The 19,459-nt window shown below is 49.3% G+C and overlaps 1 protein-coding gene across 3 annotated transcripts in view; it reads left to right on the top strand.

Annotated features, from left to right (window-relative positions):
* The window catches only part of POC1A (POC1 centriolar protein A), a 78,259-nt gene that overhangs the window by 14,591 nt on the left and 44,209 nt on the right, over nt 1-19,459 (top strand). For all 3 annotated transcript variants that reach the window (XM_063114705.1, XM_063114706.1, XM_063114703.1), the window contains exons 7-8: nt 964-1,097; nt 14,738-14,806. In XM_063114705.1, coding sequence (XP_062970775.1) covers nt 964-1,097; nt 14,738-14,806 — 203 coding nt within the window. The remainder of the gene's footprint in view (nt 1-963; nt 1,098-14,737; nt 14,807-19,459) is intronic.

Raw genomic sequence — 19,459 nt, 5'->3', positions numbered from 1 at the left:
CAAATGAAGGAGGTGGCTCTAAAGGGAAGATTGGGGAAGCTTCCTAGAGGAGGTGACTCTGAGTGGTGAGCTTTAAGGTCAGTTCAAGAGGAGGGCAAGAGTCTCCTAGGGCCATTGGGAACAAGGGGTGCAAAGGTTCCACGACTGGGGAAGCCGACAGACCTGGTGTGGCAAGGTCTTGGTAAATGAGGGACACCAGGACAGATGGTGAGGCTTGGGTGGGGACAGTGGGGAAAAGAAAGTCATGGACAGGGCCAAGCTGTTGAGTGGGTAAAATGGCAGGACCTGGAGTTGCATGGGATGCAGGGGGCAGAGGAGAGGGATATCTCACTGGCACTGGGGTCTGAGGCTTATGCTGTACATAGGCCTCGTGGGCTTACCCCCTAATGTGTGACTGCTATGGTACAGATGGAGAAGTTGAGGCTCAGTGTAGCCAGGGTGGCTGCTCAAGGTCACAAGGTGAGCCAGCGGGGAGGCTGGGATTGAAACCCAGGCCCGACTCTCTCCTGGGAGTGAGTATCTTAGCTGTCTGCCTGCCTGCACCCACATACTTCCTCTCCCATAGGGCAGCAGCTTCGTACAGGCATTTCAGTGGTTTTGTTTTCCATTTGGTTTCCCTAAAGTAACAGTATGCAAGACGAATTAAAGCCTGTGTTTGAGTGCTCTCTTCTGGTCTGGCTCAACTGCTTGGTGTTGTGGGAGAGGGTGAAGGAATTGTTTGATTCCTCTAGCTTGCCACATCTGTTTCCTCCTGCCTTGTGTCTCCCTGCCTGCCCTTGACTCTGGATGAGTCTTCTTCTCCTGTCCTTTGATTATGCCACTCTGCTGGGAAACCCTTGTGAGCCTCCCCGCAATACTTCTGAGCAATGGGTACCCCAGCCCAGCCCCATCAGGCCTGTGCTGAAGCTTGATTGGCCCCAATTGCCCACCTCAGCTAGCACCTGACTGATGTCCTTCCCCCAGTGCACAGCGCAGCAGTGAACGCCCTCTCCTTTCACCCGTCTGGAAACTACCTGATCACAGCTTCCAGTGACTCAACCCTGAAGATCCTGGACCTGATGGAGGGCCGGCTGCTGTACACGCTCCACGGGCATCAGGTGAGGGGTGTTGGCCTCAGCAACATGGAATGGGGCAGAAATGCCACCTTAAGGCCCATGCAGGGCTGGAGTTCACCTGAGGTGGCCTTCCTCTGGAGCCCACTGTGGTCCCCTCACAGCTTGGGCAGTGGGGCGAGATGCAGAAATGGGCTTGCCACCTGCATGACCCTCAGGAAGATGGATGGAACCCTTTCCCTGTGACTTGGGCAGGTCACTGTGCATGAAACTGGTGCAGCTGAGAAGCAAGTATGGTAGTTAACTTGCGTGGAGGGTCAGGGGGATGCATTAGGGCATGGTTGGCAAAGTCCCTCCCAGGGGGCTGAATGGAATTTGTCTCCTAAAGGCCTCAGGCATTCCTTGGTCCAGTGGTTGAGTAGAGCCCTGGAACCTATGTCCTGAGTTGACACTGGGGTCTCCTGGGGGTCCTGGGACGGGCAAACATCAATGCTTCTACAGAAAGAGACAACCGCAGATGTCTTGCAGAGGCCAGACCAAAGGAGGGAAATCTCCTGCATATTTTTTGTTTGAGAATTTTTGAAATTGAATCAAGGGGCTAGAGGCCTCTCTGAGCGAGCTTCAAAGCATCCGGTGCCCTGTACTACCTGAGTGGGTAGTGGCTAGTGTGCCTCTGTGGGCTGGCTTTGGGGAGTGGGCCGCATCTGGCTCTCCCCAGCAGCTGGCCTATGTTTTGGCCTCTCATACATACCCTCACTAGGAAGTTGTGGCTGACCTGTCTCCTGCTGAGCAGAACAGTCATCAGAATGTTTCTGGTTGGGACATAGGCACCACACCCAAGTGGGGCAGGAGCCATGGAGTCCAGAGATTTTAAGTTTGTCCTCTTCTCCATCTGTGAGCAGACAGGATAGAGAGTGGGGATGGGCCCCTGAGGGCTGAAGGAGGCCTGGGGTGCTCATGTGTCTTGGGCCAGCAGCCAGGTGTGAGATGTCTGGCCTAGGGCTCTCTGAGCTGTTGTTCAGGGTTCTACTGCCATCTCAGGGCAGGTGGGGGCTGTTTGGCCATGGCTGGGGGAGGGAGACTTCGGCCTTTTCTTCTACATCATTGGGGCCTGGAACCTGCTTGCTGCCCCCAGCCTTTTGGTGACCCCTTGTCTTCCCTATCAGAGACATGTCCAGTGTGCAGGACCAGCAGGCCAGCACATCCAGGTATAACACGCAGCCAGGCTGGGCTGGGGTGACTGCCAGCCCTAGTGTGAGCCTATTGGGGAGCCACCTTTGTAAGTCCTTGGGCAGGTCAGTTATTCAGATTGATGTGTAACCAGGAAGGCATTTGAAATCCATGTGAATGCAGCTACCTCCTTTCCTCCCCACAGAAAGAAAAACAACATGCAAACAGATGCATATCAAGTGGTCACCTCTTTGTGAGGCTGACTTACCTCTTAGCCTAAGAACACTTGAATGTGGTATCTAAAATGTCATTCCCAGTGTTCGGGCACAGCATTCAGCACGTAAGGGAAAACCTATTGACATCATTCTCCCTGAGAAGTGAAACAGGAACCACGGAGCATCTCCTTATGCTGTCTGCTGTTAAACCTGGAAATGTGGGAACTAGGCTGAGGGACACCTGATGGTTTGGGGGTGTGGAGACCGGAAATGACTCCATGGAATCGCTGGGTCATTTCTTCTTCAGAACACCAAGTTCACAGTGCCCAGAGGATGGGAGAAGAAAGAGAAATGAGGGCCGGCCTGTGGCTCATTTGGGAGAGTGTGGTGCTGACAACACCAAGTCAAGGGTTAAGATCCCCTTACCAGTCATCTTTTTTTAAAAAAAAAAAAGAAAGAAAGAAATGAGCTAACATCTGTTCATTTTGCCATCTGTTTGTCTGCTCATCATCTGCTCCCCAGCTCATTGGGCAGGCCTCCAGAGATACAAAATGGATGTCATGGTCCCACCTCCTGGGGTTCATGGCCTGGGAAGTGGGGGACTCCATGGGGAGGTCAACAGAGCTGAAGACAGCATGAAACAAGTTAGGAGACCAAGAGAGGCAGGCTGGGTCTCATGAGGTACTTGGAGGGTTGGGTGATGGTGAAGGTAAGTAGGCCCTGCCTCTGTCTCCCAGGGTGCATCTCAGATGAAGGTCATGGATAGTCATGAAAGGCAGGATATGATGCTCAAATTTTTTTCTCCTCCCAATCCCACAAACTCCCTATCAAATACAGAAACTTAGGATTGATTTGCCACAGATTTCAGGGTTCTTCCTCCTAGGATACCCATAACACCCAGCCCCACTGTGGGGCACTGTAGGTGCCAGAGGTGGGCGCTCCTGGGTCTGGTTTGCTCAGGGATCTGCAGACTGATTCAGGAGGGCAGGAGTTGCCCAGGGTTGCTCTGACTCGGCCCTGTCCCTGCATTTGCTTTAATCCTTGCCTCTTTCTAGAAAATACTGCTTCTCTCCCACCCTCCTTTTCTTCAAGACCCCGTGGTGAGACAATCATGCACTCCCAGCTGGTGGTGGCTGCACAGTGCTGGATTTTACAGGTGGCCCTGATTTAAAGGTTCCCAACAAGGAGAGATCTGGCCTTATTCCCTTGCCCCATCTGTGGTGTGGGGTTGCTGCATTGAGAGGGCTTTCTTTGGGGCACTTACTAATGATGCTGAGGCAGCATTGTGATTGAAGAGTTTGGTCTAGGGTTGATGTAGGGGTGCAGGTGGAGAATGTGTAGGGCAGGGCTGCTGGAGATAGCCTTATTTACCCTGAGCAAAGCCCAGCTTGCCCTCTGTGCCCCAAGCCAGAAACCTTGGGACAGAGGTCTGCCAGAGTTTGCTGTGGCTCTTTGTCAGGCCTGGTTCTGCCCTTAGGTTTGCGGTTATTCAAATTTAGCTAATGTTAGCTTCTTAAGGGAGGATAGTGCAGTTGAGCAGCCTTAATTTGGGCAGTTGGTTACAGAGCCTGCCAGCTGGACTGAATATCTAGTGCTTATGGAGATCTGTGGCCAGGAGCGGGGACTGTTTTGCTTCATCCCCAGGAGAGAAATCCCTGGAGGCTCAGTTGTCACCAACCTGCTCCAAGGACATTCGTGACTGATGAGAGTTTGTGAGATGCTGTCAAGCCAGTTTGGCTCAGCGCCAGGAAGAAGTTTTTTGTAACTGCATTGACCCCTTTGGGGCATGCCTCTTCCTCCACTGAGCCCCAGGGAGAGGGTCTGGCTGGGGGCTGCATTACAAGGAGCTGCTTAAAGTGGGCTGGAGCTCCACCCTGGCACTCTGCAGCAGATGTGTAGTCCTCGTAGGCTCCCCACTCGTGAAGTCCATTCCCTGTCCTGTCCTTCCAGGAAGATGTGCAGCTAGGGTCTTTGACGACTTGAGCTTTCACATTTGTTTTGGGAAGTGATAATATGGTGGGGACCTGGTGGCCAAGGGCCCAGTTGAGCACAGCTGCTGCCAGCCACTTCCTGAATCATGAGGCTGAGCAGCCCCAGGGCTCCTGAGTGGATCCTAGGAGCCCAGGGGTTCTGTCCCACTGATAAGGAGGATGGCATATTTGAAAGCACTTTTGAATCCAGGTGGTGAAACTGAGGGCCATCTGGACTTGTAGGGGTCTTATGCCTGTTAGGGTACAGAGCTGGGACAAGTACCTACATCAGTGCAGTTCCCACCACACTCACTTGCCTCACACATATGGCTTTTAAAATTGGAGTTATGATTTCACTCTTGTTTTTAGCTCGCTAGTCTGGGTAGGATGCCAGTAAGCCTCAGGGCCGCTTGTGTCCCAGCCTTACTGCTACATGATGCTGTTCTGGTCTAGCAGTAGGAAACCCCATGAAACTGTGGTTTGGATTTGGAGGACCTCCTTATGGTGGCAGTCCCCAGGCATAGCCCTGGGAGAGCTGTAGGAGGCAGGACCACTGAGTTTTTTGGCCTGGGGAGCAGCAGTTCCCTTGTGCGTCCATTTTTGTACCTGTGAACAGTGGACAGCACAGGTCGGGGGTGAGGGCAGCAGAGAGGTTAGCCACAGAGAGCTGTTCCTGGGGTGAGGCAGACCTTGACCAGGAGAGAGGAGCTCTGGGAGTGCCCAGGAAGGTGCCTCCATGTCCTGCTGTGAGGGCAGGGCCTGAGCAAGGCCCTCTGGGGACACTGTGGGGGGAGGGTCGGGGTGGAGAAAGAAGGGTCAGGGTAGCAGTATTGTTGGGCTGATACTCTTGTCGGGGTTTAGGCCACTGTCACCCTGGTGTACCTTTCAGTTGTCTTCTAAGGCACAGGGTCAACAGGACGGAGGAACTTGCTAACATCAGGATTTCCCAGCACAGCCCCTGGGTCTCCTGGGCTGGACCTGTGTGCTGGCGTTGAGGGTAGCTCATCAGCAGGGAGTCTGACCGTGCGGGCAGTTTGGTGGTGCTCTGGTGCATTATTGGCCAAGCTTTCCATCGGCCCATTTGAGAACCTTTTAAAAAAATATTTATTTATTTATGGCCTCAAGTCTTAATACATTTAAAAAGACTAAGATCTTAGAAAGTGTGTCCTCTGACCACAATAACAGAAGGAAATTTAGAAAATTCACAAATGTGTGGAAATTAAACAACACTCTTCTAAATAAACAATGTGTTAAAAGAAAAATCACAGGGAAATTAGAGAGTACTTTGAGATAAAAATCAAAGCACAACATATCAAAATTTATAGGATGCAGGGCTCATGCAGCGCTTAGAGGAAAATTTATACTTGTAAACACCTATAGTAAAAATAAGAAATATCTGAAATCAGTAATATAAACTTCTATCTTAAGAAAATAAAAAAAGAAGAGCAAACTGAGCCAAAAGCAAATATAAGTAGAGAATAACAAAGATTACAGCAGAAATACATGAAATAGGGAATTAAAAAACAATAGAGAAAATCAACAAAACCAAAAGTTGTTTCTTTAAAAAGATGAACAGAATTCGCAAACTTTTATCTAGACTGACCAAGAAAAAGAGAAGACCAAAATTACTAAATCAGAAATAAAGCAGGGGCATTATTACATTGTCATTATGGTTTTTTGTGGTGGTAAGATTTAGTTTCTTTCTCTTGCTCATTTGCATTTTTGTTCTCCCAGTAGATTTTGTTCTTTCTTGTGTATTTGTGGTAGTGATTATCATTTTTTGGATTCCGGATACAGGACTTCCTTGAGGATTTCTTATAGGGCTGGTCGTGTGGTAGTGAACTCCCACAGTTTTTGTTTGTCTGGAAAATATACTATTTTTCCCTGGTTTCTGAAAGATAGCCTTGCTGTGTACAGTATTCATGGCTGGCAGTTTTTTTCTTTTAGTATTTTGAGTATATCATCCCATTTTCTTCTGGCCTGTAGAGTTTCTGTTGAGAAGTGTGTTAGTCTGATAAGGGCTCCTTTATAGGTGACTTGATGCTTTTCTCTTGCTTCTTTTAAGATTCTGCCTTTGTCTTTGAGTTTTGCCAGTTTGACTATAATGTGTCGTGGAGAGAATCTTTTTAGGTTGAATCTGTTTGGGGATCTTTGAGCCTCCTGGATCTGCAAGTCTGTGTCTCTTTCTATACCTGGGAAGTTTTCTGTTATTATTTTGTTGAATAGGTTTTCCTCCCCTTCTGGAACACCCATGATTTGAATATTTGTGTGCTTAAAGTTGTCTGCTAGCTCTCTTAGATATTCTTCATTTTTTGAATTTATTTTTTCCTTTTTTTCCCCCCATCTGGGTTATTTTGAAAAGATTATCTTCAAGATCAGAAATTCTTTCTTCTGCTTGTTCTAGCCTGCTGCCTAAGCTCTCAGTTGTGTTTTTTATTTTATTGAGTGAATCTTTCAGTTCCATGAGTTTCTCTACATTCTTTTAAGGCATTTATTTCTTTGTAAATTTCCTCCTTCATATTCTGGATTTTTTTTTTTCTCATTTCATTATGTTATCTGAATCTTCTCATATCCCAGTGAGTTTCCTTAAGATTGTTGCTCAGAATTCCTTCTCAGTCATTTCAAGAGTTACCTGCTCTATAGGGTCTGGTATTTGAGAATTACTATATTCTTTTGACAGTGTCATATTTTCTTGGATTTTCATATTTCTAGTAGCTCTTTGTTGATGTCTGATCATCTGATAGAGTACTTGCTGTTTCTATTAGTCTAGAGTAGGCTTTGAGGAGAGAGAAGTCCTCTTTTTTTCTTGTCTCTGCTGGTGACTCTCATGTCAGTGTAATCGAGTGTTTGGCATGCTGCATCAAGCTGCTTTTGCAGCAGCTGTGGCTGTGGTGGGCCACCTTCACAGGAGTGGTGTTTTCGGTGTGCTCCTTGCCTGCTTCCAGGCAGGGGATGCTGCCCTCTGCTCCTACCTAGTACCCTGGGCATGCTCTGCTTCTTGCTGGAGAGGGGTGCCCTTGGCTCCTGCCTAGGACCCTGGGTGTGCTCTGCTTCTTGCCTGCTTCCAGGTGGAGGGGGCTTCCTAGGACCCTGGGCATGCTCTCGAGAGCCTTTTGTTTGAGCAGGCTTACTTTGTGGGGATGGAGGGTTGTCTTAGTCCATTTTGTGCTGCTATAACAAAATACCTGAGACTGGGTAATTTTTAAAGGATAGAAATTTCTTACAGTCTGGAGTCTGAGAAGTCTAAGATCAAGTTGCCAGCATCTGGTGAGGGCTGCTTTCTGCTTCCAAGATGGCACCTTGATGCCACATCCTCTGGACGGGAGGAATGCTGTGACCTTACGTGGCAGAAGGTGGATCGGCAAAAAGAGGACCTAACTCCCTCCATCAAGTCCTTTTGCAAGGGCACCTAATCCCATTCATGAGAGCAGAACTCTATTGACTCAATCACTTCCCAAAGGCCACATCTCCCAAAACTGTTGCTTAGGGGATTAAATTTCAATGTGAATTTTGGAGGCCTTTGGGCCTAAAAATTTTAGTCCTGCAGTCCTGGGTTTGGGACTCTGAACTACAAAGGGCCATTTGGGGGTATGACTGGAGAGCTCGTTGCCATACATGCAATAGCCCAAGAAAAGAGCTCGTTAGCTCTGTGACTCTTCAGAGGCTTCCACAGGGTGAGTGTCACTGAATGATTTGGGTGGCGGGCCAGAGAGCAGGGTGAGCCCTTTGTTGGCTTTGATCTGTGTGGGCCCTGGCCCCCTTAACAGCCCTGCTGCTCCAGCTGTGTGGGTGCTCAGCGATGGCTGGAGGCAGCAGCTGGCTGCAGGTTTCCAGATGCAACCCTGAGCAGACACCCCTTTGCTAGGGCAGTGGGGGCAAGGCACTATTGGGAGCCTAGTGGGGCTGAGAGGTAGGATGGCCCTCCACCTCCAGCCCGACTCTGCCCACTCTAGGAAGAAAGCAGCAAAGAGGGAGGTGCTGCCAGCCTGGATATAGCGCGTTGCTCTCCTCCTTCATCCTGGCCCTGGGAATACCAGAGCCTGTAGCAATTACCTTTGCAAGAGGCTTCTTTGATTGAGGTCAAGTGTGGGGATATGTTCGTTTGGGGAGGGTTCACATTTTCTTGCGTGGTGGGTGATGATGCCCAGCTTTCTAAGGAAAACCCCAATATTTCCAGGAACAAAAAGCTTGTATCCACCCATTTCTGGTTTTGAAAAACCATGGGTTAAAAAAAAAGAAAAAGAAAGAAAGAAAAACCATGGGTGCTCTCCTGTCTTGTTCGGCCGGAACAGCCTGAGCTTCAGGAGGCTGCCGTTAGGGGAGGTAAGGGCTTGGGCATTGGGGTCAGACCATTCCAGCTTTACCTCTTACTGTGTGACATTAGGCAAGACCTTGACTTTGCTGAGCCTCTTTCCTCATCTGCGAGATTGATATCCTGTTATCTGCTTCATAATTGGAGAGGCCATGTCTAAATTGCCCAGCACCAGACACAGTAGGTCCTCACAGATGTTAGTTCATTTCAGCTCTTGGAAAATGATCTGATGCTGTTTTAGGTGAGAGCTCTTTAAAAGGCCATTAAAAATTTCTGTATGGGCATGGTCCTGGCAGTGAGTGGCCAGTTAGTATTTACCGGGAAAATGTGTCCGGGGGTGGTGTCTGATGACTTAGCCACCCTGTTGAGGGCCACAGTGCTGTGGCTGGAAGGCCTCTCCCTTCTGGGATGGAGGCTCACCTCTTTCCCCCTCCCATGCACCCATGGCATCTCGCAGGGGTTTATTTGGCTTTTTATTTTGCTTAGGTTGTTGTCATCTCCCCCAAAATACCTTCTTGCTTTGGCTTGTCTTATCATGCAGCTCCTGAAATCTGTCGCCCAGTGGGCATGCTCAGGTGACTCCCTGAATCCAAATGTACTTGTCTCCACCAGCTGCTTTTAGTGGGTTTGCCTTTTCTGGTGCCTTGGTCTTCAGGTCCGTATGCAGTGCTGTTCATTGAGTCATCTTTTCCAGGACCTGACTCCTGGGGGGACTGGCTGGGATATCAGGAAACTCTCATGGGGACAGTGGGCTGGTTGGGGGGTGCCAGTGCCCTGGCTGAGGCTCTGGAAAGTCTTGCTTGGGGGATCTGCCAGGGCCATGACAATTAAGCAGGAGGAAAGGGAGTCCCTGCTTCTTGCTGGATGTAAGACAGATTTTGGAATGTCAGACCTGCAGAGGAGCCTCATCATCATGTCTCACCCCCTCAATTTAAAGAAGGGAACACTAGCTGGGAGAGGGAAGGGCTTTCCCACTGACTACAGCCATCGTTTAAAGCCTTGTGCCCAAGCTAGGCCCTCATAGCTCTGTGTGGCAAGTGTGGGGGCAATGTACTAGAAATACAGATTTATTGTTCTCTATTTTCTGAAACATAATCTTGAGCCATGCTCATTTGGTTTAAGTTCCTTAGAGCTATTTGGGAGAGGATGGTGGGCCGGTAGTGGGTGGGGAGTTAAATCTGGTGTTTGTGGCTGTGCAGTTGGTGTGCATGTCACTGTAGAGTGACTGAGCTGCATGAGGAAGCCCACCATGTGGGTAAGTGGCCCTTGCTGTGGGCCAGACCTGCACAGGGGCTGCTGTCTGTGCTTGGAGGCTCAGTTGGTGAGAATTCACAGGCTCAGAGTGCGGGGCACACTGATGTTTACTGGGCGCTTGTGCCATGCTAGGCCCTGCTGAGGCTAGAGAAGTGGCAACAAAAGGGGCTCACCCTCAGGGAGGGGAGGCAGCAGTATGAAAGAGTGGCCTGGCATGTGGGCTGCTCCTCAGGCTGCTCCTGCTAGAAGCAAGCTTTTGGAATGCCTCTCCTCCCGTGTTTCTTAGAGTGCTCTGCGGCTCTTGTTCAGTCCTCTCATTTTGGAGGATTATTTTGATGCTCAGAGGGTCATACCTTGCTTGGATGATTGGGCATGTCTTGGGAGAGATGAGGGGACGTAAAGAGAGAGAGCAGCTCATTTACTCCACTGTAAGTGACCAAGAGGTCAGCAACCCAGAGTTGAGGGCTAGGAGCAGGTTTCCTTGGCCAGGACTGGGAGAGAGTCTCGGTATCCTCATGCAGCAACTCCTGCGCAGAGGCTGCTCCTTATCTGCTGGATCGTGATGGCCCTATGGTCCACCACTCAGATATGGGAGTCTCCCAGTGGGGGCTTGTGAAAAAAGCAGCCCAGTGGGCTGGTTTGCAGTTTCTCTGCCTGAGCATGGGGGTCAGAGACCAGAGCACCCACTCTGAGGCCTCTTGGGCCTCCTTGGTCTCCATGTCTCTGTTTGATGGCCACTCTGCTTTTACCCCTGACTTAGGGGGCATGTGGTGTGACAGTCCTATTTGTTCACTGGTAGGCTGTGCAAGAGCCAAGGAAAAACATTTCACAACTCTTGCGAGGTGGTGATGGATGGGGGTATACCTGGCTAGGGTTTTCCAGTGTAGCTGTTGTGGGCACAGTGATCAGAGTTCAGGCATGCAGGAGTCTCAGTGAGTCAGGTGGGAGGGGGTGGGGAGGGTGGAGAGATCTGGACAAGCTGCTGGGGGCAGCAGAGTAAGAGTCAGTATGACTGTGAAATCTAATCCAATCACACTATGGACTCCTTTGTTTTGCCTTTTTTTTAAAAAACTTTCTCCACTGATGCTCTGCCATTTGAAGAAACCAGACAGTGTGGTGAAATGACTGGGTGTGGGTCCAGCCAAGCTCGAGGGTCGAATATCACTGGGTCCAGAGGGAGAGTAGGGTGGGATGCCAGTCCATGTCTAGTGCTCATGATTGAATAAGCAGGGTCATCTCACGAAAGATTCTGACTGCTCTTTTGGGGGTGGGGAGAGGGAGGCCCTGGTTGAGCCTTCGAAGCATCCCTTCCAGTGGACCTGGCCTGGAGTCAGATGGAGACCAGGGCTTCAGGCAGGTGGGCACCTCTGGCCGTTGGGGGCAGGCTGGAATCCACATGGCTCAAGGCCCAGCCAAGAGCTGCTGCTCAGAGTCACACTCAGAAGTCACTGAGGAGGCGCCCAGGGGCCAACCTTGCCTGTGGGAGGGAACAACTTGGCAACATGCCTGTCCCAAGCTGGGGTCCTGATGCTTTGAGAGTGCTTAATTGAATAGAAGGCATAAGCTACCATGAAAATAGAACAATCTCAAAGAACTTGCCTCATTATCTGATCACTAATAATGATAAGAAGTGACTCTCCCCAAGCCCCCATGGCTTGGAAACTTTAGAATGCACTCCCAAGTAACTAACGGATTAAAGAGGAAATCGCGGTGGAAGCTAAACATTTGGAAGTGAATGACAGTGAAAATATTGCATATTGGAAACTTCTGGGATCTATCTGAGGAGGCACATTTGTAACCTTAAAGAATTTGTTTAAAACTGAGAAAGATTGAAAATAACTGAGTTAAGAGCTCAATGCAGGAGGCGACAGAAAGGACACAGAGAAAAAGGAGACCTTTTGTAGCTCAGAGTTTGAGGAGCAGTCAGTAGTCCAGTGGGCTGGAGCATTGATGAGGGGAGAAGGAGAGGGCTTGCAAAGTTGGGGGTGGACAGAGGTAGAGGGTGCGCTAGATTGTCTGGAGCCTCGCAGTCCACACCCTGAAGCATGTCAGCAGCAGAGAGTCCTGTCTGTATTCTAGTCCATGTTGGCTTCGGCCCACAGTGAAGACCAGGGCCGGCCTTTCCAGGAACGCAGAGGTACCTGATGCAGAGGCCACAAAGTTCTCTTGACAGATGGGCACTGCTGGGGAGGACTGCGGGCCCCACACAGTATGCTTGTTGCTCACTCCACCCTCAGAGTTTGCTGAGGTTTGGTCTCTGGGGAAAACACTAGCACGTCTTAGCTGGAGGACTCCCACCTCCTGTGCTCTGGTCCTGATCCCTCTGCTGGGCTGCGGGCTGCATTCTTCGGTGGTTCTGCTGCTGTTGTCACTGCTCTGTCTCTGACATCTTGTTCCCAACTTGGCATCTGGTGGTTGAGCAAGGACAAAGGAGAGTGACCTGTGAGTGTTTGCTTGGTCCCTTATTTGCTATGCCTTCTTGGAAATGTGCCATTACTCAGTGAGCTCTGGGCAGGCAAAGGGCCCATCTTTTTGACACTGCATGTACTGGTTTCCTTCTCTTTTCTCTGTTCCTTTGTTTTTCCCCCAAATGAAAATAGTTTTGTTGTTTTGTTTTTATATTATTGTAGCGATGCCATATACTATACTCGTTGTTCAAAAATTCAAAGTATGGAAAATGACAGAGATTCCCAAGAATCAAGTAAAAGTTACCTGCAATTGCACCCCCTAAGCCCCCCATTAATCCCTGTTAGTGGTGTCTGTCCACCTGGGAGAGTGTCTGAGTGATGCACACCCTCCCTCTGTCCCACACTCAGGCCCTGCACATGTGGCCAGTGTTATGCAAATGGGGCCATACAGCCTGTGACGCCTTGCACCTGGTATTGCACACCCACTGTTGGTATTGGGCATTGTTCCCCATCAGTAAAAGTGGGTCTACTTTATCTTGATTAATGGCCGCTTAGGCTTCCTAGGGTTGCTGGGGGTGGAGCACGCCTGTGCCCTTGTGGCTCCACCTGTGTGGAGAAGGCAGGTAATGGGATAGGCTGGAGGCTTTGTCTTTGTGTCTTAAGGCTTTTCCCAACTTGGACACGACACTCTTATGGTTTGAATGTGTCCCCCAAAGTTCACATGTTGGATACTTGATCTCCAATGTGGCAGTGTTGGGAGATGGGGCCTAATGGGAGGTGTTTGGGTATTGGGGACACCACCCTCATGAATGGATTAATCCCATTATAGTGTGAGTGGACTCCTTATAAAAGGACGAGTGTGGCCCCCTTTCTTTCTCTCTCACCCTGTTTGTCCTTCCACCATGGGATGACACAGCAAGAAGACCCTCACCAGATGCCAGCCCCTTTCTCTTAGACTTCCCAGCCTCCAGAAATGTGAGCCAATAAATGTCTTCATTAGAAATTACCCAGTCTCAGGTGTTATGTTATAGAAGCACAGACCGTCCTCTGAGGGCTGCATGGGTTAGTGCGGGTGAAGTGCCCCAGCCAGCCTGAGCGACGTGCAGCAGCTGGTGTGGTGCTCACTCTCTTCTTCATCACTGCCTCTGAGAGCCCCTCTGAGAGGAAGAACCGTAGGTGGGTTCGGAAGTATGGGTGATCTGTTCCTTCCTGTCCAGTGTGCCTGAGCCTGGGTGGCATCTCTCAGCTTACCCATATCCTGCAGGTGAGCAGAAGTTGTCTTGTTCCACAGCCTTGGGTCCCTTTTTCAGTCCCAAACTTGGCTGGTCTTTTCTGGCATTGAGTGGAAGGTGCCTCCCAGTGTTCCTCTCGCCTATAGCTCAGCCGTGGTTCTGCTGCTAGAGGCCCCTGTCATGGGCAGTTGGGACTCCCTACAGAGGTCTGGAGTAACTGAGGTGACCTTTGTGATGGCAGCCATGCTGTTCTCATCTAGGAGAGAGCCTCTTTTATCTGGCTTTGCTTGGAGAATGTCAGGTACTGGCCACAATAAAAGTTTGACTGGGAGGGAGAGATGGTTGTAGCTGTGGTCCTGGTGTTGTGACTAAACAGATTCCTGCTCTGTGTATCTTTCTGAAATGGATTTCAGGCATGTGGGGAAGATACTTCCTTCTTTTCCAAGAGATCATGCACCTCCCTACCCCCCCAGGCCTGGACATGCTCACTGGCCCTCAGAACATTGCCTGGCATGTGCCTGGCATTCCCATTCAGGTGGTCATGCAGAGCTCCAGCACCTGGGAAGCCAGAGTGGCACGTCTCCCCCCAGGGCCTGAACATAAGGAAAGTGACTTGTTCAAGGGGTGCATCATGTCAAGGACCGACTGTCCTGTCTGCTTGAGTCATTGACTCCTCCTCTGGGCTCCCAACTTCTCTGGTCAGCGATAGGGCATTGTGGGAGAGGAGCATGGCCTGGCTCAGAGGGACTGAATTCAGGTCCCAGTGCTGAGTCTGGGGCTTTTCAGTGCATCTCTGTGACCTCCGGTTTTTCACGGGGGAAGCAGGCACAGTGCTGCCAGCCCATCTGGGCTGCCAGTGTGGACTGTCCCCTTAACTCATCTATGCCCATCCATGATCCCATGGGCTATATCCTGTTGGGGAGCCCAGGAACAGAGTTCTCAGCTGTGGCACTTGCATCTGGCCACAAGCGGGCTCCTCAGCCAAAGGTTGGGGAGGACTGTGGGCTGAATGGGCTCTCAGTCCTTTCTCCTGCTGCTGCTCTCATTCAGGAATTTCTAGTTTTCTTCTGTGCACTTAGAATCTAAAGTGACCATTGCTGTTTGTTCTTTTTTTGTTTTGCTAGGGACCAGCCACCACCGTTGCCTTTTCAAGGACGGGGGAGTATTTTGCTTCTGGAGGCGCTGATGAACAGGTAAGTAAAGAGTGGTATGAGGAATCCACGCTGATGCCACTCAGCACCAAACAGGAGGCCAGAGACTGTCTTGGGGACGGGCTGGGTTTCACAGCTTCCTCGGTGGCTTTTAGAAACCAAGAAGGCCCTGCTGGAGCTTGGGACGGGGACACTCAGAAGCAGGGCCCTTGCCACTCCAGAGTGAGTCTCCTGCAGGTGCTGACCTTATGGCAGCATCTTAGAACCCTCACTGCTCAAACTAGCATGGGTTGGAAGGAGTCTGGCTATTGCTGCCAAGAAAAAGCTGATGTTTTTTAGTTCTTTTCCTGATTATAAACAAATATATAATGATTATTGGGTACTTACTGCAGGCCTGGTAATGTAGCCAACGTGACAAGAGCTTCAGACCTTATTTAATGCTCATAACAGTTCTATGAGTCAGGCCTTCTCATCTCCCCATTCTGTAGATGAGGAAACTGAGTCTCAGCAGATAACAGATCTGGGACAGGCACTGGGGCCCATCTGACTTCAGACTCGTGCCCCTGTGCTGGGAGCCTCTACTCTGTCATCTGCTGCCCTTTGCTCCCCAGCCTGCTTGTGCAGTTTGAGGGGCCAGCATTTGCAATATCCTTGGCTGCAGAGAGAGGACATTGTGAGGAGGTCCTGTCCTGCCTTGTCACCGTTTGCACTGAGGCTTCAGCCTGTCAGCCCTGGTGCCTCCTGCCCAGACTGCTAAATACAATGGTCTGTCTCTTGGCAGGCACCCTGCCCCTGGGGTCTAGCCCAGAGCCTGGCACCAGGGAGGCCGGGAACACTGAAGAGTCCACCCATCAGCAGTCTTTCTCCAGAGTGTCTGCAGAGTGCTTCTTGTCCAGAGAACTGCACTCTCCCGAGGTGGGGAGGAAAGGGTGGCTGTTACGAGCCACCGTTGACCTGGTGGATTGCTGAGAATATTTATCCCATTGATGCTGGGCCTCACAGCTCTGGCTGCGTAGCCCAGAAAAGTCCCACCAGCCCTACATGAGCCCTGGCCCCAGGCACTCGTACCAATTTTGGTTGGAGACTCTTTGACCACAGCCTGGCATCTTCTCACACTGGCACCAGTCCCCACACTAGCAGACAAGGGAGGAGGAAGGCAGAGGGACCTCTGAGCCTTCCCTGAGCTTGGAGGCCTGGCTTCTTGCTGAGAAGACAGGGAAACTGGTATAGTAAATCCACACAATAAAATAAAATAAATTCATATAGTATGAGAGGCAGCCTGGTGGAAAGTAGAGCTTCTACCCACTCTGGCCCCTCCTCAAGCAGCCGCTGCTATCTGCTGCCAGGCTCCTTTTTACAGCCTGCTCTGAAAGCTTTTTTGGAGGAACATTTGGCATTATCTCTTTACATTCATGATAGCCACTCTGCTCCCAGGAATTTATTTAGCTATTAGATTTGCACAGTTCTACAAGCACCCTGTAAACACGGGGGTGTATGTGCTGATGTTCGGTTTGTAAGGTGATGAGAGAGACCCTGGGTGCCCATCCATTTGGGAGCAGTAAGCAGTGGAGCTGCTCAGGGAGTTGTGAGGAGCCTCCCAAAGAACCCGGCTCACAGCTGCATCCCGAAGGGGAGGGTGTCCAGGGCACCTCGAGTGTTCATCTTGTGTGGATACAGTGGTTTTTCTGTGGCCTCAGTTGACCACTACCCATGCTCCGCTATTCCTTTTGTGAAGCTCAAGCCAGCCATCCTGGAAGTGTTCCTAGAAGCACATGGCCACATGTGTCCAACAGCCTCCAGCAGGGGGTGCTCTCGTTCCCCCTCGCTTTCACGGAGGGGCCTTGGGACACGATCCTGTTTATAGGAGGATGCTCAGAGCGGGCTGTGTTTTTTACAGCTGAGCTCAGCCTTGGGATAACAGGTGTGTTACGGAGGGCTCCTTGGGTGCCAGTGTTTGTGCCAAGATGTCTCCTGCAAGCCTCACAGCAGCCCTGTGAGATGGGACCTAGGCTTATCCCCTTTTCGCAGGTGAGGGAACTGAGGCACAGAGTTTGAGTCCCTTGCCTATGGCCACATAGTAAGAGGTGGGGCCAGGATCTTAACCCCAGTAGTTTGGCCTGGAGTCCATATGTTAACCACTTCTTACAGTGTAACAGGGCAGGCCACCACCCTCAGGAGCTTCTGTTTTAGTGGGGAGACAGATGATAAACAAGGAAAAGGGACACATGGATTAAATAGCTACTGACTCTGATGCTGTGAAGGAAATAAATAGAGGGCAATGATAAAAATTAGCAGGAGGCCAAGGAAGGCCTCTCTGAGAAGGTGGTGTTGAAGCAGACCCTTCAGCTTGAGAAGGAGCCAGCCATGTGAAGCTTGGGCCCATAACACCCCAGGTAGAAGGACCAGCAAATGCCAATATCTGCTGGTGCCACACAGTGATGCCCCTTCCTGGTGGCCCATCCAGGTCTTTTTTTTTTTTAAATTTTATTTTGTTGATATACAATGTGGTTGATTATTGTGGCCCATCACCGAAACCTCCCTCCCTCCTCCCTCCCTCCTCCCTCCCTCCTCCCTCCCTCCTCCCTCCCTCCCTCCTCCCTCCCTCCTCCCTCCCTCCCTCCTCCCTCCCTCCTCCTCCCTCCCTCCTCCCTCCCTCCTCCCTCCCTCCTCCCTCCCTCCTCCCTCTCCCCGCTCCCACCCAACAATGTCCTTTCTGTTTGCTTGTCGTATCAACTTCAAGGAATTGTAATTGTTATGTCTTCTTCTCCCCCCCGTTTTTTTTCTTTTGTGTGTGTGTGTGTGTGTGTGTGTGTGTGTGTGTGTGTGAATTTATTTATTTATTTTTAGCTCCCACCAATAAGTGAGAACATGTGGTATTTCTCTTTCTGTGCCTGACTTGTTTCACTTAATATAATTCTCTCAAGGTCCATCCATGTTGTTGCAAATGGCAGTATTTCATTCGTTTTTATAGCTGAGTAGCATTCCATTGTGTAGATATACCACATTTTCCGTATCCACTCATCCGATGATGGACATTTGGGCTGGTTCCGACTCTTGGCTATTGTAAAGAGTGCTGCGATGAACACTGGGGAACAGGTATACCTTTGACTTGATGATTTCCATTCCTCTGGGTATATGCCCAGCATTGGGATAGCTGGGTCATATGGTAGATCTATCTGCAATTGTTTGAGGAACCTCCATACCATTTTCCATAGAGGCTGCACCATTTTGCAGTCCCACCAACAATGTATGAGAATTCCTTTTTCTCTGCAACCTCACCAGCATTTATTGTTCAGAGTCTTTTGGATTTTAGCCATTCCAACTGGGGTGAGACGGGATCTCAGTGTAGTTTTGATTTGCATTTCCTGGATGCTGAGTGATGTTGAGCATTTTTTCATATGTCTGTTGGCCATTTGTATATCTTCCTTAGAGAAATGCCTACTTAGCTCTTTTGCCCATTTTTTAATTGGGTTGCTTGTTTTCTTCTTGTAAAGTTGTTTGAGTTCCTTATATATTCTGGATATTAATCCTTTGTCAGATGTATATTTTGCAAATATTTTCTCCCACTCTGTTGGTTGTCTTTTAACTCTGTTAATTGTTTCTTTTGCTGTGCAGAAGCTCTTTAGTTTGATTTTATTTTTCCTTTGGTTGCCCATGCTTTTGGGGTTGTATTCATGAAGTCTGTGTCCAGTCCTACTTCCTGAAATGTTTTTCGTATGATTTTTTAAAGAAATTTTATTGTTTCAGGGTGTATATTTAATTCTTTAATCCATTTTGAGTCGACTTTAGTGTATGGTGAAAGATATGGGTCTAGTTTCATTCTCCTGCATATTGATATCCAGTTCTCCCAGCACCATTAGCTAAAGAGGCAGTCTCTTCCCCAGTGTATAGGCTTGGTGCCTTTGTCAAAGATCAGATGACTGTAGGTGTGTGGGTTGATTTCTGGATTCTCTATTCTATTCCATTGATCAGTGTGTCTGTTTTTATGCCAGTACCATACAGTTTTGGTTATTATAGCTGTGTAGTATAGTTTAAAGTCAGGTAATGTTATGCCTCCAGCTTTATTTTTTTTGCTCAGCATTGCTTTGGCTATGCATGGTCTTTTGTTATTCCATATAAATGTCTGGATAGTTCTATCCATTTCTGAGAAAAATGTCATTGGAATTTTGATGGGGATTGCATTGAATTTGTATATCACTTTGGGTAGTATGGACATTTTCACTATGTTGATTCTTCCACTCCAAGAGCATGGGATATCTTTCCATCTTCTTGTATCCTCTCTAATTTCTCTCAGCAGTGGTTTGTATTTCTCATTATAGAGATTTTTCACCTCCTTGGTTAACTCAATTCCTAAGTATTTTATTTTTTTGGTGGCTATTGTAAATGGACAGGCTTTCTTGATTTCTCTTTCTGCATGTTCACTATTGGAGAATAGAAATGCTACTGATTTTTGTGTGTTGATTTTGTATCCTGCAACTTTGCTGAAATCATTTATCAACTCCAAGAGTTTTTTTGTAGAGGCTTTAGGCTGTTCGATATATAGGATCATGTCATCTGCAAACAGGGACAGTTTGACTTCATCTTTTCTAATCTGAATGCACTTTATTTCCTTCTCTTCTCTGATTGCTCTGGCTAGTACTTCCAACACTATGTTGAATAGGAGTGGTGAGAGTGGGCATCCTTGTCTAGTTCCTG

Source organism: Cynocephalus volans, chromosome 11, assembly GCF_027409185.1.
Source record: "Cynocephalus volans isolate mCynVol1 chromosome 11, mCynVol1.pri, whole genome shotgun sequence".
In the NCBI taxonomy this organism is placed as follows: domain Eukaryota; kingdom Metazoa; phylum Chordata; class Mammalia; order Dermoptera; family Cynocephalidae; genus Cynocephalus; species Cynocephalus volans.
Note: the sequence above shows the minus strand (reverse complement) of the source record. Positions and strands in the feature narration are given on the sequence as shown.